The sequence below is a fragment of the Lepidochelys olivacea genome (genome assembly GCF_965140295.1).
Source record: "Lepidochelys olivacea isolate rLepOli2 genome assembly, chromosome: 11".
Taxonomy (NCBI): Eukaryota; Metazoa; Chordata; order Testudines; family Cheloniidae; genus Lepidochelys; species Lepidochelys olivacea.
Window position 1 is genome coordinate 45,697,805 of NC_140421.1, and position 23,833 is coordinate 45,721,637.

At 41.0% G+C, this 23,833-nt stretch overlaps 1 protein-coding gene across 1 annotated transcript in view; it reads right to left on the reverse strand.

Moving 5' to 3' along the window:
* The window catches only part of CCDC141 (coiled-coil domain containing 141), a 151,999-nt gene that overhangs the window by 85,951 nt on the left and 42,215 nt on the right, over positions 1–23,833 (reverse strand). Inside the window, exon 6 of the mRNA XM_084642594.1 lies at positions 12,523–12,642. Coding sequence (XP_084498720.1) covers positions 12,523–12,642 — 120 coding nt within the window. The remainder of the gene's footprint in view (positions 1–12,522; positions 12,643–23,833) is intronic.

The window sequence follows — 23,833 nt, forward strand, 5'->3', positions numbered from 1 at the left end:
GAGGATCTTCAATAGAAGAACATAAGAATGACCATACTGGGTCAGACCAAAGGTCCATCTAGCCCAGTATCCTGTCTTCCGACAGTGGCCAATGCCAGGTGCCCCGGAGGGAATGAACAGAACAGGTAATGTTAGATGAGGTGGGATCTGAGTTACTACAAAGAATTCTTTCCTGGGTATCTGGCTGGTGAATCTTGCCCATATGGTCAGGGTTCAGCTGATCACCATATTTGGGGTCGGGAAGGAATTTTCCTCCAGGGCAGATTGGAAAAGGCCCTGGAAGTTTTTCGCCTTCCTCTGTAGCATGGGGCACGGGTCACTTGATGGAGGATTCTCTGCTCCTTGAAGTCTTTAAACCATGATTTGAGGACTTCAATAGCTCAGACATAGGTGAGAGGTTTATCGCAGGAATGGGTGGGAGAGATTCTGTGGCCTGCATTGTGCAGGAGGTCAGACTAGATGATCATAATGGTCCCTTCTGACCTTAATATCTATGAATCTAGGTAATCATCAAGTGATCCAGGTGTTATGCCTGTCCCAAAAGAAAAGGTCCACTGATACCAGACAGACTGTTGTGGAATGTTGCAACTGGAATTTCCCTATGTACTGTCAACAAGAGGACAAAAGACTTTTGTTATTTTGCATTCTTCCCAATGAAGATGAGTCATGCAAGTGTACTTCTCCTATCAGCTGAGCTTGCAGCTCAGAGCACATGATAGGAGGGGAAATAAAACAATAAAGAACTAATTATCTCTCTTGGGCTGGACTCTGGGAGGCAAAGTGTTTCTAGGTATAAGCAAGAGATCCCCAGCAGCTGAGCCTGGGTTAGCCCTAAAGGACACATATAGCTTGCTATAGAAGCATATATTATCTTTCAAAACTTAAGACTGTGATTCATGTATGTATCTATGTTTACCTGCTTTAACCTTGTAAATAACTCTCTGGTTTCCTTTAAATAGTTTATGATAGGATTGGCTACAAGCATTGTCCTTGGTGTGAGGTTTAAAGTACAACTGACTGGGGGTAACTGCCTGGTCCTTTGGGACTTGAAGTAACCTGAAGACTGCTGTGATTCTTGGTGTAAGGGATCATCTATCACAAAGACACACTCACCTGGGTGGTGAGTTAGATCAGAGTACCCAAGAGACTGTCTGTGACTCCATGTTAAGGCTCTTATAGTGCCTGAGGAGTTTACACTTGATATTTGGTTGGTGAAATCTAAGTATAGCACTCACAACTCATTTGGCGTTTGTGCCCTGGTTCCTAACAGTCTGCCCTGAGGTTGGTACTCATGGTCTTGAGTCACTACAGGCAGCAGTACAGATCTCAACTAAAAATTCACTGCGTTTTCTTTACAGTCCCTACAGTGAGTTTCTGAAGCATTTATATACTATTTTTAGTATGCAATTTTATAATTTTCTTTTTTATAAGGAAAAGTTTATCAAGGGCATGGAAACTCAGTGGAGAAAATCCTGGTCAGTTCTGTCTGTTCTTCAGCCTTCTAAGTGTTAACGCTATAAAAGTCTGTCACTTGGCAATAAAATATTTCTGTTACTTGTCACCACCAGAAAGAACACAAAGCTTGCCATTATCTTGACTTTTCAGTTTGACAGAGATATGTGAATATCTCTGACCCATTAAAGACACATGGCACTGTATACACCTGTGCACAGTGTGTCTCCACAGGTCATGCCATTATTCTCATTTTTCTTCTCACAGTAGTAGCCTTTTAAACTGTAGCTTTCACTCTTCCATTTGGAAAGGAAATTGAGCTCCTTCTGGATCCCTTGATTGATTTTGTTCTTTTAAGAGGATTAGAGCTGATAGACAAGAACGTGAAATTATTTTGTTATTTTTAAGATAAAAGCCTCAAACTTTTTCTTCACAAAATGCTGTGGGTTTTCAAAACCATCTCACGTAATTGCCCGAAGTAAGTAGATACACCTACTGCTTCAACTGAAGGAAAATATAAAAATCCCTAATGCCATGTCTATACGTACAGAGCTGCAGCTGTACCGATGCAGCGTGTCTGGCGAAGATGTTCTCCTGTCAGCATAATAAAACCACCTCTCTGCGTCTCCATCTGTGTACCACAGCAGCTCCTCTGGCAGCTGTACTGCTCCCGGCCTGCCCCCCCCCCCAGCTGTGTCTTAGTCACAGCAGGAGGAGGACAGAGCCCCCCCGCCCCTCCAGGTAACATGGGATGGATTTGGGGAGGGGACAGGGAGAGTGTGGGAGCCCCGGGCTTGGGGGTGAGGAGTCACGTGAGAAGGTCATGTGCCCCTCCCTTAGCTGGTGGCTCCCGCACCTACTGGTAAGACATGGATTTTACTTGCACCTCTGGTCCTGCCCAAACAGAAGTTGGCAAATAGGTCTGTCCTAAACAAAGGACGGTGTGCTTGCCTTAATTTGCATTTAAGCAGTGAACAGAATCATCAAGCAAGAAGGGAAAGCAAAGAAAGTTCAAACAGGTTAAAAAATTCAGCAGGGAATATCCTTCCACATGGACTCTTGGTTCCCTGGATCTTAGCTGGAAATGCTTTTCAAGAGGGAGGACTGAAACTAAAAAGGAGAGACAAACACTCCCAGGCACCCCTCTCTCTCCCTTTCCCTGCCCATTACATTCACTGCACCTGAGGAAACAAAGGCAGCAGCTGTTGGATGCTCTGTGGAAGGTGTCCTGACCTAAAGAGTTTGGTCAGTGTAAGTCTGTTGAAAGCATGTGGTGAGAAAGCTTTTTGCTTTGAATTTAATGTAGTTTGTTGAAGTTAGGCACTAGTAACCATTTTACCTTTATTTTTCTTGTAACCATTTTTTTACTTTTATGGCTCATTACTTGTACTCACTTAAAATCTCTCTCTTTGCCGTTAATAAACTTCATTTATTGCTTTATCTAATCCAGTGTGTTCACGCTGAAGTGTCTGAGTAACTCCATTTGGTATAACAAGTTGTGTGCATGTTATTCCCTTAAAGGAATAATGGCCTCAGTATATTTGTACAGTCTAGGAGAGGGCTGGGCAGTACAAGACATATGTTTCTGGGGTGTGTTGGTAATATTGGTGATCATCCTGCAGTATAACCAAAGCTGGTAAGAGCCAGAGCATGGCTGATAGGCTGCAACACACAGAGAGACATAGCTGGGAGTGACTTACATGCTGGTGGCTGCCTGTGAGTAGCCCAGGCTGGAGGCTACAGCAGCAGAGCATTCTAAAGGGCAGCCCAGGATACAGGGCAAGGGTGACCCAGCTACTCATTAGTCTGGATTGTACCCTGGTTTGTCACAGACAGTGACAGAGTCTTGTCAACCTCTTTGGGCCTGTAAATATAATCTAAATACAACTGTGCTAAGGTGCGTCAGAGAGTTTTTTTAAGAGCAAATGAACTCTACACCACTCTTGCAGTGCTCCAGGATGGGCCTACGCATAGTACTACTACGTATAAATCATGCTTGCATAGCTGGGGAGCTGAGGGACTGAAAACCCTTCCAAGAACTAAGGTCTCTACCACTAGAGCCAAAGGAGAAGTACTGATGTATGTATTTTCAATAAGTACCATTATCTTCTCTGTAGGCCCACACAACATCACATACTTGTAAAGAGCCCAATCCTGCAAATACTTATTAGATAGCCCATGCATAACTCTCTCTTCCCCACCCACTGTAGGGGACCCTTTAAAGGGGCAATGCCCCTTTTCTTCCAGCTAGCTGGACAAAGACCTGCTGTATGGAAGGATGCAGTGAGCACATTTTATTCTTGAGTTGATGGAATGCTATGATTTTTTCCAGGACGGTAACTAAGACAGTCTAAGTTATTGGTGCCTTTTAAAGGACTATTCAGACATTCTCCAGTTAACCACAAAGCTACAGAAAGTACACTTCTGGGTCTGATGCAACGTCCCCCTTACAGTATTTCTCCAATATGAACTGAAAGGATCTTCCTGCACCTTCCCCATATTATCTGACAGGAACTGGCATTTATGACAGTTCATACACTGACTTCTGAGGTGATAGAAACTACATTCTGAAGTTAATGCAGAACATTGACCATTTTTTAATTAGAACACAAGTTGGACACTAAAGAGAGTTCCAGAGGGGGAAGTAATTCTAACTATAGTTATAATGATTCCAGAAAAATTCAATTTTATTTTTTTTCCTATTAGTAATGAGACTGCTTCCAGTTTATGTGCTGCAAAAACTGGTGCCGGCTTTTAACTGTGTAGAACATTAAAGAATCAGACACATAAAACAATCTGTTCATTAAAAGAAAGTAGAAGAATTTTGAAAAATTAATATAGTTGTTTTACTATTTGGAGACTTAAATAATTTCTGCTTTGAGAATTTTCAGCTTCAGAAATCATCTTTTTGTTTAAATTAGATGATATGCAGCAGTGCCTTAGTCTTATATAGTATTTTATAGCTTTCTTGGTTCATCTAGTTATCATCCCAGACAATGTGAGCTTGATTTACGAAAGCAATACTTTCTATGGGTGTTTTACAATTTCATTACGTATCACTGGTAATGCAGTCATGATACATAATAAATGTTCAGTTCAAGCAACAGACTGGTCAGAGACTAGGAAAAGAATTGCACGTAGCAATAATTTTATCAGTTTGAAAACAACCCAGGTAACTTCAAAATACAAGGTGCCCAGCAAAGATAGCACATTTTTAATATAGTTTTTAAGCACGTGCTCCCAGCTGGAATTTACAACAATACAAGGTTCAATTCTGCCATTCAAAAAAGCAAACTAATCTCTCTGAGCATCTTGTAGCAGGCTGTGCTCCAAAATAGTTCTCCTCAGGGATACTGCCATCCTCTCAAAAGTGTATTAGGCTGGATAGTTGTAGCACTTGAAAGTGTTGATATACATTCATATTCTTTCATTGTGAATGTAGACTTAATTCCTTTAGAGAAAAATATTTGTTCTACAGAAAGCAGTGTGAAATTCTAGTGTTCTATTTTTCCACTACTCTATTTTTTGGCTCAATGCTATTCAATATCTATATCAATGATTTGGAAGGAAATGCAAAAAAATTGCTTGATCAAGTTCACAGACGATACAAAAATTAGTGGACTGGTAAATGATGACAGGTCAATTAGAGACTGATATGGATCTCTGCACAAGCTGAACTCATTTGAATAACATGTATTTCAGTATAGCCAATTGCAAGTTCATACATCTAGGAACAAAGAATGTAGATCACATTTAGAAGGTGGAGGACTGCATCCAGTGAAGCAGTGACTCTGGACTTAGGGGTCATAATGGATATTATTTACGTCTATGCACTGGTGAGACCATTAATGGAATAAAGTGTCCAGTTCTGGAATTCACACTTTGAAAAGGATGTTGAAAAATTGGAAAGGGTTCAGAAAAGAGAGGCAAGAATTATTTGAAATAAGGAAAAGCTGCCTTAAAAAGCAAATGAGTTTCCTAAGTCTATCTAGCTTATCAAACATCAGGGTAAAAGGGATCTTGATCATGGTGTATAAGACACACATTGGGAAATTTCTGACAGTCGAGGGCTCCTCAGTCTAGCAGAAAAAGGCATTACCAAGATCTAATGGGCTGGAAGATGAAGCTGAACAAACTCAGACAAGAAATAGGGCAAAAAAATGTAAGGGGAACGCTGATGGTAATTAGCCATTACAATAACTCAAAGATATGATGGACTCTCCATTGCTTGACGTTTTAAAATCAAGATTGGGTATCTTTTTGAGAAATAAACTGTAGCTCAACCACGAGATAAGGGACTGATGCAGGAATTACTTGGTGAAATTCTTTAGTATGTTGTCAAGGTTCCTCCCCCACTCTGAACTCTAGGGTACAGATGTGGGGACTTGCATGAAAACCTCCTAAGCTTACTTTTACCAGCTTAGGTTAAAACTTCCCCAAGGTACAAATTAATTTTATCCTTTGTCCTTGGAATAACCACTGCCACCACCAAACTCTAACTGGGTTTACTGGGAAACGTAGTTTGGACACGTCTTTCCCCCCAAAATCCTCCCAACCCTTGCACCCCACTTCCTGGGAAAGGTTTGGTAAAAATCCTCACCAATTTGCATAGGTGACCACAGACCCAAACCCTTGGATCTGAGAACAATGAAAAAGCATTCAGTTTTCTTACAAGAAGACTTTTAATAGAAATAGAAGTAGATAGAAGTAAAGGAATCACCCCTGTAAAATCAGGATGGTAGATATCTTACAGGGTAATTAGATTCAAAACATAGAGAATCCCTCTAGGCAAAACCTTAAGTTACAAAAAAGACACACAGACAGAAATAGTCATTCTATTCAGCACAGTTCTTTTCCCAGCCATTTAAAGAAATCATAATCTAACGCATAGCTGGCTAGATTACTTACTAAAAGTTCTAAGACTCCATTCCTGTTCTATCCCCGGCAAAAGCAGCGAACCGACAGACACAGATCCTTTGTTTCTCTCCCTCCTCCCAGCTTTTGAAAGTATCTTGTCTCCTCATTGGTCATTTTGGTCAGGTGCCAGCGAGGTTACCTTTAGCTTCTTAACCCTTTACAGGTGAGAGGATTTTTCTTCTGGCCAGGAGGGATTTTAAAGGGGTTTACCCTTCCCTTTATATTTATGACATATGTACTATGCAGCATGTCAGCAGACTAGAGGATCAGAATGATCCTTTCTGGTCTAAAAATCTATGAATATATGTAATTTTGCTTCTAGCTAAGTTCCGGGAAGTAAGGCATGTTTTTCTGCAGAGATTTGAGCTTCCTGTAACACTTTCATAGAGAGGTTTTATAAACATACATATTTTAAATTTGTAAAAGTACTAATAAAGGATACTTGATGGGGCAATCCCCTGAATCTGCGAGTGTAACAGCTGGCAAACCAGGCAGGAGAGCCCGAACTGTAATGATGATGGAACCTAGCACAGCATTTGCTGTGAACTATACCAGAAATGATGATCAGACGTACATCTGGAGCTGTTACAATGTAATGACCACCAAAATGTGATTTAGCATGAAGAAAGCTTTCTCCAGTAACAAACGTAATCAGAACAGGATTGCATATACAGTGCAGAAATTTAAAATGTGGTGATCTCATCTGGGGAGAGCATCAGATTTTGGAGGCTGTCCTAAAAGCTGCAAAATATTGCAGATTCAAAATCCTGCAATTCAAGGTTGAGGCAATAGCTCTTTGGGGACATTTAAATAAGGGTTTAAAAGGTGGTAAAAAGGCTCATATTTAGGGTGACCATATTTCCCCGTCCCGCCCCCTCCCCGACTGTCACTGGTCACTTGAACCCTGCAAGCCCTCCACTTGAGGCTGTCGCTGGAACCCTGCCTGCCCCTCCTTCAACCCAGCCTCCCCACTGCATGGGGCTGACATCTCCACTTTCCCCCCTGCACATTCCTCCACACCACACCACACTTTTTTTTTTCTTCTCCAAAAGTGGGTATTTGTCCCATTTGCTCTTGCCAACTTGATTGGTTGGCAAGAGCAAATGGGACAAATGCCCTCTTTTGCCAAAAAAGTCGTGATGGCTGGAACAGGGCTTAAAAAAGGGACTGTCCCGGCCAAAACGGGATGCAGGGTCACCCTATACAGATTCATATATACGTGGGAGAGATGAAAGGGGAGGGCAGGAGCACATTTCAGAGACTTTCCTGACAGAGAGAGAGAGAACGAACGAAAATTGTTTTTGAGAAGTCCATTGGAGCTAGCTTTCATCAAACTGAGTTATGGTGTGACTAGTGGATCCTGAGATACAGAAATGAGGCTGCTACATCACTAAAGGGACATCACTGCAGTTTGGAGACAAGAGATGATAACCTTATATAAGATGGAAGGTTTCACAGAAGACTAGGGACTGGGGACTTACATATGCAAGGACATGTTCCACTGTGGAGTCACCAACAGGGAGGTGTTGTAGAAGAAATTGGTCTGCTGAATATCTTTTTGCTGATATTACTTAGTCTGAACAGGGAGCACCTCTGAACTTGGTATCAGCTTATGTTTCAGTGTGCTTCTGCCATCAAGGCAAAACACCAGTATGTCTAGTGATGACATTTACTATGAGCCTCTACCATTCTAGCAAATTTTACAGAAACACTCATTTGAATACTCAAGCTGGAAATAAAATGTAGCAAAGTGTCAAATTTCTCTTTCCCACTGCTTGTAATATTATCAGCTTAGTACAATGAAAATGTAACAGATACACAGATCTGTAGCTCATCTTTCTGCAGTACATTTGTTGTGTGCAGCTTAAGCTAGCTTCTGTGTCTACATTTCACATCAGAAGCATGGCATATATTCCACAAGATCTACTCAGTGAACTTGATTTCCCTGAGCGAGAACATGCTGCTAACAATAACAACAGAAGGATAAAGGTAAGCTGCACCAAGTTATGACTCTGTACGGAAAGCTTCCAATGCTAATTGGCACTCTAAAACAACATTATATGAAGAATGAGATACTGTGGGATGATTCAAACAACCTGATTAGCTAATATATAGGGGAACCGTTATTTAGATAAGCAATAAATAAAATTATTTTATTGTGATAGTTCCTTGAGGCCCCAGCCATGGATCAGGGTTCACTGCTGTACAGACTGAAAATTCATACTTTATTATTTTTTAAAACATGGGTTATGGTATTTCTTCAACTGATATAGTAAATTGCAATAACAACTTCAGTGCATTAATGACTAGCTGGGTTTAGTGAGCCTTGATGGCACTCCAAACCATCAACTTCTCCCAGCAGGTTATAATATTCCTTTGGAAAGGCCTTGTGACTCAATCATTATTGTTTAACCCCATCACTCCTAGTATTCACAGCACTGTGCATCCTGCAGCAGAATGTGGTGATATGCCATTAAGAACCAACGTTTTCGAGACAAAAAACCTGTGACTTCAAATAGGATATATGAGGCACTTGGGATGGCATTAGGAGTGCATTTTTCCCTGCTTACCTGGTAGCACTGAAGCAGTTAACTATAAATTATGGAAACAAATTGATGGTCTATTACCCATCAAGCTTAAAGAAGATATAACTCCAGCCATTCAGAAACCTGGTCAGTCTTCAATCACCCTGACATCTGCTGGGAGAGCAATATAGCAGTGCACAGAGAATCCAGAAAGTTTTTGGAGAGTGTTGAGGACAATTTCCTGGTACAAGTGCTGGAGGAACCAACTAGGGGCCATGCTCCTATTGACCTGCTGCTTACAAACAGGGAAGAATTGGTAGGGGAAGTAGAAGTGGGTGGCAACCTAGGCAGCAGTGACCATGAAATGGTTCAGGATCCTCACAAAAGGAAAAAAGGAGAGTAGCAAAATATGGACCCTGGACTTCAGAAAAGCAGACTTTGATTCCCTTAGGGAACTGATGGGCAGGATCCCCTGGGAGGCTAATATGAGGGGGAAAGGAGTCCAGAAGAGCTGGCTGTATTTTAAAGAAGCCTTACTGAGGGTGCAGGAACAAACCATCCCGATGTGCAGAAAGAATAGCAAATATGTCAGGCAACCAGCTTGGCTTAACAGTGAAATCTTCTGTGAGCTTAAACTCAAAAAGGAAGCTTACAAGAAGTGGAAATTTGAACAGATGACTAGGGAGGAGTATAAAAATATTGCTAGAGCATGCAGGGGAAGGCCAAGTCACAATTGGAGTTGCAGCTAGCAAGGGATGTGAAGGGTAACAAGAAGGGTTTCTACAGGTATGTTAGCAACAAGGAGGTGGTCAGGAAAAGTGTCGGGACCCTTACTGAATGGGGGAGACAAACTAGTGACACATGATGTGAAAAAAGCTGAAGTACTCAATGCTTTTTTTGCCTCGGTCTTCACAGACAAGGTCAGCTCCCAGACTGCTGCACTGGGACACACAGTATAGGGAGGAGGTGAGCATCCGTAAGTGGTGAAAGAACAGGTTAAGGACTATTTAGAAAAGCTGGACGTGCACACGTCCATGGGTCCAGATCTAATGCACCCAAGGGTTCTGAGAGAGTTGGCTGATGTGATTGCAGAGCCATTGGCCATTATCTCTGAAAACTCATGGCGATTGGGGGAGGTCCTGGACAATTGGAAAAAAGCAAATATAGTACCCATATTTTTAAAAGGGAAGAAAGAGAATCTGGGGAACTACAGACCAGTCAGCCTCACTTCAGTCCCCAGCAAAATCATGGAGCATGTCCTCAAGGAATCCATTTTGAAGCACTTGGAGGAGAGGAAGGTGATCAGGAACAGTCAACATGGATTCACCAAGGGCAAGTCATGCCTGACCAACCTGATTGTCTTCTATGATGAGATAACTGGCTCTGTGGATACGGGGAAAGTGGTGGATGTGATATATCTTGACTTTAGCAAAGCTTTTGATACGGTCTCCCACAGGATTCTTGCCAGCAAATTAAAGAAGCATGGATTGGATGAATGAACTATAAGGTGGATAGAAAGCTGGCTAGATTGTCGGGCTCAGTGGGAACTGATCAACAACTATGTCTAGTTGGCAGCCAGTATCAAGGGGAGTGCCCCAGGGGTTGGTCCTGGAACTGGTTTTGTTCAACATCTTTATTAATGGACTGCACCCTCAGCAAGTTTGCAAATGACACTAAGCTGGGGCGAGAGGTAGATACACTGGAGGGCAGGGATAGGGTCCAGAGGGACCTAGACAAATTGGAGGATTGGGCCAAAAGAAATCTGATGAGGTTCAACAAAGACAAGTGCGGAGTCCTGCACTTAGGAAGGAAGTATCCTATGCACCACTACAGGCTGGGGACCGACTGGCTAAGCAGCAGTTCTGCAGAAAAGGACCTGGGGATTACAGTGGATGAGAAAGCTGGATATGAGTCAGCAGTGTGCCCTCGCTGCCAATGCCGACAGCATATTGGGCTGTATTAGTAGGAGCATTGCCAGCAGATGGAGGGAAGTGATTATTCCCCTCTATTCAGCACTGGTGAGGCCACACCTGGAGTATTGCGTCCAGTTTTGGTCCCCCCACTACAAAAAGGATGAGGACAAATTGGAGAGAGTCTAGCGGAGGACAACAAAAATTATTAGGGGGCTGGGGCACATGACTTATGAGGAGAGGCTGAGGGAAATGGGGTTATTTAGTCTGCAGAAGAGAAGAGTGAGGGGAGATTTGATAGCAGCCTTCATCTATGTGAAGGGGGGTTCCAAAGAGGATGGAGATCAGCTGTTCTCAGTGGTGGCAGATGACAGAACAAGAAGAAGTGGTCTCAAGTTGAATTGTGGGAGGTCTAGGTTGGATATTAGAATCATAGAATATCAGGGTTGGAAGGGACCTCAGGAGGTCATCTAGTCCAACCCCCTGCTCAAAGCAGGACCAATCCCTAACTAAATCATCCCAGCCAGGGCTTTGTCAAGCCTGACCTTAAAAACCTCTAAGGAAGGAGATTCCACCACCTCCCTAGGTAACTCATTCCGGTGTTTCACCACCCTCCCAGTGAAAAAGTTTTTCCTAATTTCCAACCTAAACCTCCCCCACTGCAACTTGAGACCATTACTCCTTGTTCTGTCATCTGTTACCACTGAACAGTCTAAATAGTCTATTAGGAAACACTATTTCACTAGCAGGGTGGTGAAGCATTGGAATGGGTTACCTAGGGAGGTGGTGGAATCTCCATTCTTAGAGGTTTTTAAGGCCCAGCTTCACAACGCCCTGGCTAGGATGATTTAATTGGTATTGGTCCTGCTTTGAGCAGGGGATTGGACTAGATGACCTCCCGAGGTCTCTTTCAACCCTAATATTCTATGATCCTAAGTTCAGTCACCTTTCAAAAACTTACATTTTTATATGAACAAAGGTCTTGAGCACAAAACAGGCCTGCCCCGTGAGACAAGTTCTCTGAATGCAACCAGTCTAAAATGGCACACCGAGCAATTTTCACTATATTGTACCAACACTTTAGAGAACTATTACATTTATATCAAAATTAAGTAACTGCAAGAGAGTTCTAATATTTATGCGCTCTTTCTTTACATTTCTACACATTTCTTTTTCATATCAACATAATCTTTAACCCTACCCTCATCATTTATGCAGCAGAGGAATAAAATTGTCCCATCATGTTATTTCAGACATATTGCTACAAATTCCTGTTGAAACCTACGTTATACCCACTTTGTTGCCAAGTGATCTGCAGATTTCAGTGACAAAGCGTTACAGTAATAGTGACTGGCCACCTATGTTTACCATTATCAAAACTCTCCCAAATTGTTTAACTACTTCCCTCAAGCCCTTGCAATGTTGTTTTTATTTCTAAATGACTCATCTATTTATTTGGCAACTATATTGAAGGGTGGTAGATAAACAAAATGTACAATTACTTTATATTATCATGAATATAGGAAAAAGCTATGGTGAGAAAAACGGTACCAAGAACATTGTGTGTGTAATACTAGCTGTATTTAAAATAAAACTTTTCTTTCTCATATACACAAACATATAGACTGTACACATATATTCTGTGTGTGTGTGTGTGTATATATATATATAAAAATATAAATGTTAGTTTTTTCGTTTAATATTTTCATATTTCTTACCTTAGCTTTGAATTCCATTTCCTTGTGCTCATGAAGTAGCTCTTCATTTTCTGTTAAAGATGAGCCTAGATTTTGCTTATGTAGATAATCACTGATATCTTTCCTGTACCAAGATGTTACCTAGATAAAAAACAAAAATGAGATTTCCAAGAGTTGAGAAGAGTTTTAAAGGTTGAGAAATAATTGTCCAACCTTTTAGGTGTATTAAGTGAACCAATTTAGTCTTTCAAACAAGCCCCAATTTTAGATACATAGCACTGTGTTTTCATGTTTTAATTCAGAAGTTCATATACCTATATGAAATAGACCATGGGTCAAAGTGCACATATATGGGAATATATGTAACAAAACAAGACTTGTTTTCCATAAAGTATGTCAAATGATTTATCAATCCGTACAGTGGGTGAGACTGAAGGAAAAGAAAAATCAGGTAGTAGTAACATGTGGAAGAAGACATACATAGTCTAAAATGGTAAAGAAATCATACATTTTTCCTAGGAAAAATGCTTTCATGTATAGCAGGTGACTATAAATTTGAGCATATTTACAATGACGCATAAAAAGCAATGACTAGATGACCTGATAGATCTTTTCTAACTATAACTTCAATAATTCAATGAAGCTACTGTACTGCATTATAGAGTAATCTTTTGTATTCCAAAAAATAATTACAGCTTGCTGGATTGACTGTAACAAGAATATTCAGCAAACAAATGCAGTAGTTAATGTATCTCATAAATTGCCCAGAATGACTTGCATCTACTTCTTCTGGATTCACAGTAGGTACTTTATACATTCCTTGTAAACAACACATGGGAAAGATCCCTGAGTGAAGCTTTGCATTTTAAAATAGTACTGGGAATCAGTTAGTACCTACGAGACTTGCTCCAATCTTTTCCAAGTCTTGCAAAGCCACCACCATATTCTATCTATCACATTTAAAACTCCTTTGTACAATAGGAAGAATGTAGACTTGAGAGCATGTCTCTAAGAATTTCCTGAGATCTGCTTCGGCAGAGGCCTTTTTAAAATTTTATTTTATTCTGTATTTTTCTAAAAACCAAAAGAACTTTTATAACAAAAAATGCTTTCAACACATCTGAAATAATACAGTGGGCAAATTACCTAAGGAATTCAATGGAGCTAGGAAAGTAAACAGATTATTAATGTAATTAAATTTTAATTTGATGGCAGAGTCTCAAAACTGTTTTCTAAAGTGCCTCTAAGTTATTTATTTATTTATTGACATACAGGGGTCCTCGTTTTTTTGAACACTATGCTGGTGATACAAGTTACAAACAAAAGCACATGGGAGTTTTGTACGTGCACTGCTTCAAAAAAATACAATTCATAAAATAATTCTCTTTTAATTATTTGAACAAAAACCAAGGCAGTGTAAAGTGAGAATGACTGTCACAAAAGCCATTCACATTTGGGAACGCACATGATATTTTCAATTTCAAGGGAGGATGAGCTTTCACAAGCTCTCATTCTCAGTGCAAGGTTTGTGGTAGAGGTGGACCCAAGTCACAAAGTTCAGATTGACACTTTGATCAGCATTAGAGGCATTTGGACCAGGCCCATCTCTGGAATACAGCATGACACTGGTTAGTTTGTCCTCCCAAAAATGGGGTTAGAGTTGTACAAGTCACCCTTTGATGAAGACAGACCTATAAGGAGGAAAGTTGATTATGTAGAACGAAGAGATGAGTGGAAGCCCAATGGAGTCTTGGAGTAACGTTGACATATCTGATCGAATCAAATCAAATTTAAAACGTAGGGATCAGACCAAAATTTTGAACCATGAAGCCTTTCCTTTCCTTATCCCCCCAAACATACACTTCCCAATGCAAAATTATGAAAACATTTATACTGGAATAAGACGTACAAAACATGTACTTCGCATCTATGGAAATGAAATTGAAAGTGTATGCTACAGGGGAAAGAAGAATTTCCCTGTCAATTGAGGCAATTTTCTTTTCTATGGAAAATACTGGCTGTTTGCCAAAACAAACTCATGCTTCTATAGACTTGAGCAGAGGAGTAATAAAACCTTTACCTCTGTTACAGTAAGAAGCTCACCCCTTAGCCACTTGGCAATATCTATTTTAATTATCAAGAGTATAAGCAGTTGGGGTTTAAGTACTGCAGATGTCAATGAGTGATATTAGCAGTGTAAGATCAACTCTTATGCAAGAGCTATCTTTGGTGTTTTTTAAGACAGAAGCCCACAGAATTCTACTTTTTCAGAAATTTCTTTTTGGTAAGCTTTTATTTTTTGTGCACAAGCTACAGGGCATGTTGATTGCCTGATAAACAAAACCACTAATTTTTTTTAAACCCTGAGTGCATGACTGCCTTACAGCATGCTATTGACCACAATATTTGCTGTAAATTACCCATGAAAGTAAGAATTAAAGGCATTCCTGTCGGTACCTGGAAACTGTTATAAGTTAAAATATGGTAATTGCAGAGTTATCTTAAGCACTTCCATGAGCGTTATCCCTAACCTTCGCCCATCCACCCACAAAAACATCTCATCCAAGTTTAGTGGTGCTTTAAACCCAGGATAGCTGGCTTGGCTGGGGCCATAGGCTAAAATCCAAATGGGGCTTTCACTTGGGATGGAAATCTGCCCACTTTGCAATGAGGACACAGACCAAACCACTCAAGTGTAGACAGTCCTCCAAGTACCTCCCCACAATTCCCTCCTTGTGCCCAGGGCAGACAAATGCTCCCACGAGTCACTGGGAAAGCATCACAGAGTGGCTCAGTTTGCTACAGGGTAAAGAACCATGGGACATGCCCCCAGAAGTCTTAGTGACACAGATGAGCACAGCACTAGTAAGGATATAATATCAGGTAAGGCTTTGCCATGTGGCTGCTCACACCTGGGCTAGGCTAATCCAGCTGTTCAGACTTAGGTACCAATCACCTGAGTTAACCCTGTAGTGAAGATAAAGATTGGAGACAAATAGAAAATATGTGAACAGGGAGGAGATTAGCTAGTTTTCTGTAACTGTCTAAAGAAAAACATGAAAGAGTGCTTTTGTTGAACAATATGAGCTTTATACGCTGGGACACCAACAAAAATATACTGTTAGAATAATACCACTGTAGTTATACCAGTATAACTGTAGCGATGTAATTATAGCGGTACAGTTCTGCCAGACAATTTCCCCATGTAGATAAGCCCTAAAATAGTGCCAGCTAGAACAGGCGTTGTCAAACTGTGTCCAAAAAGGGCTTTTAGGAAGATCACACGGTGCCTGGACTTTCCCTGATACAAGTGTAAATGCACTGGGGGTCCATGATGTTTTCAACAATTAGAGAAGGGGTTCATGGCATCAGACAATTTGAAAGCCAGTGAACTAGAACAGTACTGATTTTCACTTCATTGGAGTTTTGCAACAGGACAATTTTGCCAATACTGACCATAAATAAATAAATGTGATTGATTTTGTTCCATTATTCCACTTCTGCAAAACATCCTCTCTCTCCTATAACATAAAGAGCTGACTTGTTAAAATGAAAAGAAAAACTATTTTCAGGTGGGTCCTACCTGTTTGATTTCAAATAGAATAAGGAATCCAGCAGAGGGACACACAAGACCTAGAGCTCTTAGCTAAGAAGTTCTGAGCTTCACTCCTGGTTCTGATACTGACTCTTCTGTCATCCCCAAGTCTGCCTGTATTTCCCCTTCTCTAACGGGAAGACAACCTGTCTTGCTGTCTCTCACAGGAGTGTTGGCAGGGTTTATTAGTTAATGTTTGAAGATGAAAAGTCCTGTGTATTATTACTACTGATCCCAGTCAGATGATGATATGCAAAAAATAAAAATTGGTCTAGAATACAAGCTTCATTTTCATCAGTGATGGATCCATGAAAGGGGTGTTCTTGCATGAAACGTTTGCGTATGCATGAGTATGATCTCCTACAATTTAGTGCACTTCTTGGGAATCTGTCATTATACTCAAGGAACTGAGGCACAGAGAGTTTAAGTGACTTTCCGAGGTCACACATGTCTGATGAAGCAGGGAATTTACCCCAGGTCTAATTCCTAAGCTATCACCTTTACCTTGGGACCAGCCTTCCCCTCTGAATTTGGACGGGGTATCTAATAATTGTCTGGCTGTTCGGCTTTGCAGCTGCAAACCAACAGTAGCTATTTTTTCCATATAAATGTAAATTGATTTTTGGTACAGGTGCCAAAGGAAGACACTTGCTCTGATCCTGCTCTGATTTGAGTCCATGGGAGCTTTGCCATTCACTTCAGTGGAGGTGGGAGGAAGTCTGTTGTTGCCAAATCACATGTTTAATGCAAATGTATGGTACAGACATGCAGTAGTGACATTTAATCAGAATTTAAATAAGAAAAAACAAAGACGGGACAGGGCAGAAGCATAAAGGGGTTCTGCTCGGATTTTATCAACAAAAGGGATTTTTTTTAAAAAGATGCTTAATTTTAAGATGAAATTATTTGATGTCACCATTCTTCTTTGTTACTCTGCGGCACTTCAGAAAAGTAATATTGTTAAGGAATTTCATTCCACGTTTGTGGGGTTTCTTTTGTTTGGATGGCAGAGACACTAAACCTCAATGCTGCAGTGCACTGTGGCTGCTAGTGGCTTGTCACATAACTGTTGCGAAGGACCATAAAAAGATTGCAGCAATCAAAACCTAAAATCTGATCAACACACTAGTTGCTAAAAGTAATTCAAGTTATATATATTATAAAGGTCCTGTTGTTTCCTGAACAGTGTGTGGAATCTTCATTTGACTCTGCAGGCAAAAGTTCAATGTGTTTTTCTGACCAAGAAAATGTTGCACATTTTAGTGCACAGTTTGATATTCTAAATTCAGAAGTTAACTATCAGCTAATGAGAAGAGCCTTTGACATTCTGAAGTGAACATTTCCAAACTTTTGTGTAAATTTTATAAATATTGGCTCAAGTAGCCTACCTAGTCTCATGGTGCTGCTCTTACAAGAATATGATAATTCTCAAGAAGATCTATGCGTGTATGCAGAGCTCTGGGGTTACTCTGAAAAGGTCTCAGAGTTTGGTTTGGATTCAAACCCTTCCTATGCAAAGGACTGAGATCTGGAGTTAGTATTGCATAGATCCATGTTGCAGTCACAGTAAGGGGGACTAAACCACCAGTAGAAGAACAAATGACATCACAGGAGATGAGACAATTATAAATACACCAGTGTGTGTGTGTGTGTGTGTGTGTGTGTGTGTGTGTGTGTGAGAGAAATCCTGGCCCCAATTAAGTCAATCAGAAAACTCCTATTAACTTCAATCGGGCCAAGATTTCACCCCAGGTAGCTCACAAAGGATCATTTTAAACAAATCTGACTAAACAGATTTTAATAATTTAATTATGTTCAGGTCTATATATTCCTGCACTCAGGGTAAAAAGTAATCAATTTTTCATTTTTATGAAAACCATTTACAGAAGGCGCAGGGAGCACATCTGAAGACATATGAAGGTCCACTCAGGAATTTTATGCACATTTTTAATTGCTTATGAATGAGGTGAAAATGTCTAGGTTTGTCTCCAACCTGCCAATGTTGAAACTCAGTGTTTTTCCTTCACTCTAGTGGGCAGCAGCAGCAGAGAGCATAGGGGAGACAGCTTTCGGAAAATCAGAAAAGAGCCTATCAGGAGCACACAGATTGTTTAGACAGTTCTTCCATAAATCCAAGCAGTTCTGGTGCATTAGTCACCGTTGGAGATTCCCAGTTGTACTTGTGCATGCTGACATTCAGGGTTTGCTCAGCTTGTACTCTGCCTGATACTAAAAATGGAAACCCCTGTGCCTATATTTGAAATCAGCTTCCAAACACAGCTATGGCCCCAAACTGTATCGTGAGGACAGTAATGGTGAAATCGCTCCCCCAGTCTTGCATGCTGAACATCTTTCAGTAAAAAAGAACATACAGCTATTAGCCCAGCCCACTGTGTAAAGATCAGCAGGAGAAAACATTCATTCAGGTAAAGATCCCACAACAGAACCTTTAAACGACTGCACTACTCTCCCTATTTTTACATCAATTAAATTGCTAGTAAATGAAATCCAGAACCAAGGGGTGACAGGGCTGTTAGTCCTACCTTCTTAATGACACAAGAACCAAAAACTACCGGTGGTTAATGTTTTTCCTTTAAAAAGAAGGATCATTTCATGATTTTCTGTGTGTCTGCATGGACTTCAGATGAGGGTGTGCTATACAGTCCCACAAATCTGACGTAGCTCTTATCTCTGCCCTTGACGCAACCTTTTACCCAGGGACCATGAATAGCTTAAGTTTAATTTATTTGTTTGTCTCATATATGCATGATTGGCACAATTGAGAAAAATTACATTCCTAAATCTTCTCGCCGAGAAAATTAATTATGCACAAAATAGCCCAATCTGCCTCTGATTTTCATTAATGAAGGAGATTATCAGCAAAATAAGATGCTGCTGTTTCTGAAAGGAAGGTCAGCTCTTTAAATGTAAAACAAGGTACATTTTTACATATTGAAAATACTGATAAAGAAAAATATGTTATGATTATGCTTATCAGACCATCGCATTCCAATTAGAGGCAGAACGAAGGTGCTGCATTTTTAGTTCTTTGGGGCAATATATTGTGATCTTTACATTTGCTTAGTTTCTCTTTCAAAAACCAGATCAGGGAGACTTCTGTGCTTTATACTTATCCTTTGAAAAACACAGGCAGTATTAATGGTAAAAATCTACTCTCACATCTTCACAGCAGAGCTTGACTCCAATATGCTGCTCTCCCTAAGTCTCCCAAACTTCCATTAGCGTCAATGAGAGTTCAATAGGCTGCTCTCCTTAGATGTGTAGAACTCCACTTGACACTAATGGGAGTTCAGCACACACAGGGAGAGCAAAATATTAGGCTTCAGATTTGCCGTTAGGCTATGAGAACCAGTACTTAAAAATGCATATGTATAAGTCTAAAAAAAGATACTTTGTCACAAAGTTTCTACTAGTTCATTTTCCAGAGTATTTATTGTTCCATAATTGTGCATGAATGTTATGTAAAGTGCCTGACTGACACCTGTCAGGTCCATAGTTAGAACCGTATTGCAAGGACTTGACTCTGCCAGCTAGTCTGCATCAACCTTGGACCACAGCTGGGCATGAGAAGGCAGGTCAGCAATCAGATTAAAATGACCCGATGTCCTGATATTATTGGGATCATTCCAATATTATCAGGATCATCCCAATATTAGGGGCTTTGTCTGACATAGGCACCTCTTGTAGCCTATTACCCCCTCTCCTGTACCATTTTTTCACACTTGTTATCTGGTCACCCTAAACCAGGTAGTAAAGATTTTCCAGATGTTCCCAAACTGGGCTGGATTCAACTTGGCACCCTGTAAGTGAAACATAATTGTCCTTTAATGTTTAGGGCAACTAGAAATCTGTGTTAAGTTTTACCAAATTTTCATTCTCCCCCACCCCCGAGGTCTTGGGGAGATTCTGTAGTACGGTTTTAAATCAAATTCATTCAAAGTATTTCCCCCTTCCTTACCCAACCTAAGATAGCAAAGTATTTTGCAGAGATTCTTCTGTTTTGCACTCCTCTCCCTACTTGTAAGTTATTGAAATAGCTGGATAAAGCTGGGATGACCACGTAGTTGATGAAAGCATCACAGCTAGGAGTACTAACTCCTGGTACTTCCAAGCTTTGAAGGAGGATTTAGAGAAGGACCCTTCTTCTTGGAAAGTGAACTTTGTGATAAGATACATTTCCAACCGACTTGGCTAAATTTGTTTTGAAACTTCAGTTGTAGCCACTGAGAATTTATCACAGACACTGAGAATTGAAATAACATTACTTTTTAAGGTATGTTCTTTTGCTGGACAGATCCTGGTGATATAGACAAAGCAGCAGCCAAAGCAGAATTGAATAGCATCATGCCTCTCAAGTGTTAGACGATATTTCATGATTTTCATAGTAAAGGCTGTGGCCTCTTATTTAGCAGTTTCTCTTTTTACAGTATCTTGGTTAAAAAAGGGGATTTGTTCCAAGCGATCACTCTATAGCCACAGGCTGGGAAGATAACACTTCCATAGGAACACAGGATTTTTCATAGAGGATAGTTATCCATCTAGCCATGATGATACCAATAAATCCAGTTTTGCCTCTGGCAATTACTAATACTTGATGCTTCAGAATAAGATTAGCAGCTCCCTAGAGTACCTAGTCAGCTGTAAAATGTTTTACTTGGGGGATCATATACAGACTATGCAAAAAAAGGTAGAGCTGGTTTTGATGTATAAGGTACATAGCCCTGCAGAATCAATATTATAGGCAGAGCTGGAGTGCATAGCACTGCCTACAATTAAGGTTGCCCAACACCTTCCATTAACTTTAAACATTTAGACTGAAATTCTGATGAGTGCCTGGCTCGGCTGAATTTTTAGGAAATTTTCAGTTTAAAGGGCTTAGCTATTTCTGAGAGTTTGTCTACATGGTTTTTTTGTTTTGTTTCGGTGGATTAGGTCTGGGTGCACTAATAGTTGCAGAATAACGATTTCAAGATAATTGCATCCATATGGCTGCTTTTACCTACTTCCCACTGAATCAGAGTGTATACCTGGAACCGACTTCTTTTGGAATATGCACTAAGCATTCTTGGCTGGGATCCCATGGTGTTTTGTCCCACTATTGGGCTCTGTGCATTCTAGGATTATTATTATTTTTCTTTTTGGTGGTGGTGTACTGTAAGATACCTACTGTAAGCTCCCAGAATTCTGGGACTTGGGGGTCACAGTAGCAAATTCTCATGATTCCTCTCCTGTGATCTTATAATTCATTTGTATTTTGCAAGCAGGGCCAACTACAAAACTGCTGTCAGCCAGCCTGGAGGGAATTCTGCTTTGTGCCATGGTCCAGGCACTCGTTAATACACAGAGGCAGCTGCACATGTATATGCGATCACATACCTGGGTCCTTTTGGAAGCCAGCCACTGCACTGTCAACCTAATTTCATTAAAGGAGGAGGAAGAAATCAAGCAGCTAATTGTAGAAAAACTTTGCCTGGAGCAGCTTCACTTGACTGAGTGCCATTTCTGGACTCACGAAAGCAGCATTGACTGGTGGAAATGGATAGGGATGTAGTCCTGGGATGACCTGCAGTTGAGGAAAAATTTCTGGGTGACAAAGGGCACTTTCCTAGAGTTCTACGCTGAACTTATCCTCAGGGTACCAACGTGCAAGCTTCCTTCAGAGTGGAGAAGCATGTGGCCATCACCATTTGGAAACTTGCCAACTCAGATTGCTACCAGTCAGTAAGCAAGCAATTAGGTGTTGGTAGATCAACTGTCCGGGCTGTTGTCATGGAGCAGTGTGCTGCTACAAAGATGCTGCTAGCATGGGTCAATGTTTGGCAAAGCACAGGAGGCTATTGGTGGATTTGCATGGCTGGAATTTCCAAATTGTATAGGAGGCATTGATGAAACCCATGTGCCTATTCTTTACCCCCACCTCAGGCCTCAGAGTTCATGAGCAGAAAGGGGTGCATCTCCAGGGAGCTCCAAGGCTTAGAACAGAGGTTCTCAAACTGTGGCTCGTGAACCATGAGCTCCATTCAGGTGGTGCGGGGATAGTTCCCTCTAAAGAGTGCACTTGGGCTGCACCCTAGCAGGTGTGGCTCCACTAATTAGGTGCCTGGACTCTGGAGAAGATGCACGGTGAGGTGGTGGCCTTGGGGGTGGGGGGATAGGGAGTAGGTGGGGGCAGGCAGTAGTGTGAGAAGAGGGGGTGGTGGGAATTTGGGATGTGCAGGGCTGTGGCAGCCAGAGAAAGAAGTGACTTTCCCCAGCTCCAGGGCTAGGGCTGCAGCTGCTGGGGAGAGATGGCCCTCCTTCCCAGCCTCAGCTGTGTGGCTGCTGTGGCTGGGGAGAGATCCCCCTCTTTCCTAGCCCAAGCTTGGGGGCTGCGGTGTGGGGGGAGAGAGGAAGAGACAGCCCAGCTCGGGGCTGCTGTGGCGGGGGAAAGAGGGCACATCCATCGCATTCGAAAGGTAAGACTAAAGATATTAAAATATGAGTTGTGTGCTTTTATTTGTAGAACAAAAACACATTAATTATTAAGGTTTTTTTAATCTAGCGCTTTTATCCAAAGTGCTTTACAATAGGTAGCTAACAGTACAAACAACGTTTGGAAAGATCATTAAGTGGTCCACCGAGACCCTCAGCAATTTTCAAGCGGTCCATGAATAAAAAGTTTAAGAACCACTGGCCTAGAAAATTCATCAGTGTTAATGTGGGGTGGTCTTGAAAAGGTCCAAGTTTCTAGGATCTTTTGAAACTCACATCTGTTGTCTTTAATAAAATATGGAAATTTTGCTCCCATGGCTACTATGGATATAAATGGTAGTGTCATTCTTCCGGTCATTCTAGGAGACCCAGCTTACTGTCTGCTTCCCTGGCTTATGAAGCCATTTACTTGACACTTGGACAAGAGGAGGACCTGTTCAACTACATACCCTGAGAAGCTGTAGAATGACAGTGGAGTATGCACTTGTAAGGGACAGGAGTTACCTCATGATGAGGCTGGAGGCTGCTGAGAAATATCTACCTCATGGGATAACTTCTTGTTGTATTTTGCACAACTTCTGTGAGCACCTCATCAGTGGGTAGAGGGCAGAAGTGAAGAGACTTTCTGAATGCTGTGATCAGCCAAAAAGGCTTCCTCTGAAAACTGCAGCAAATCTTCAGGGCCATAGGATCAGGATCCCCCATGCTCCTACTTTGAAGCTAAAGGCTGAAATGTGTCAATGTAATTTGATTACACATTGTAACAGAGTTTCTTTACTCTATGTGTATGAATTTAGTGAAACAGAAGTGTATTTTGCTTTTTAAAAATGCTTTGTGCAATGATTTTTTGGAGAGGACATTTTATTTGGTCTCTGGGACATGTATTTTATGAAACTCTGGTGAGTCTTGTCAAAAATAACCTGTATTGATCAAATCAGTCCAATATAAAAATCATGGATTGAACAAAACTGTGCAAATTTTTATTCACTGTTACATAAACTAGTGCAAATGTCAGATGAGATTACAATGAAGATTTGGGCCCATGCCATATAGCGTGGAGTACACATATATGTGCTGTACTAGTCACAAGCATGTGTACATGCAAGATTTCTGACGGTTGCCTCTGTACGGAGATGTAGAATAGTGCCAGAAGAAACTATAGTTTGTATTGTATTGTATTATTGTAGGGATGAAGGAGGGATCCCAGAATTCACTGTCTTCAGAGAACTACCCGTAGCAGGAGCA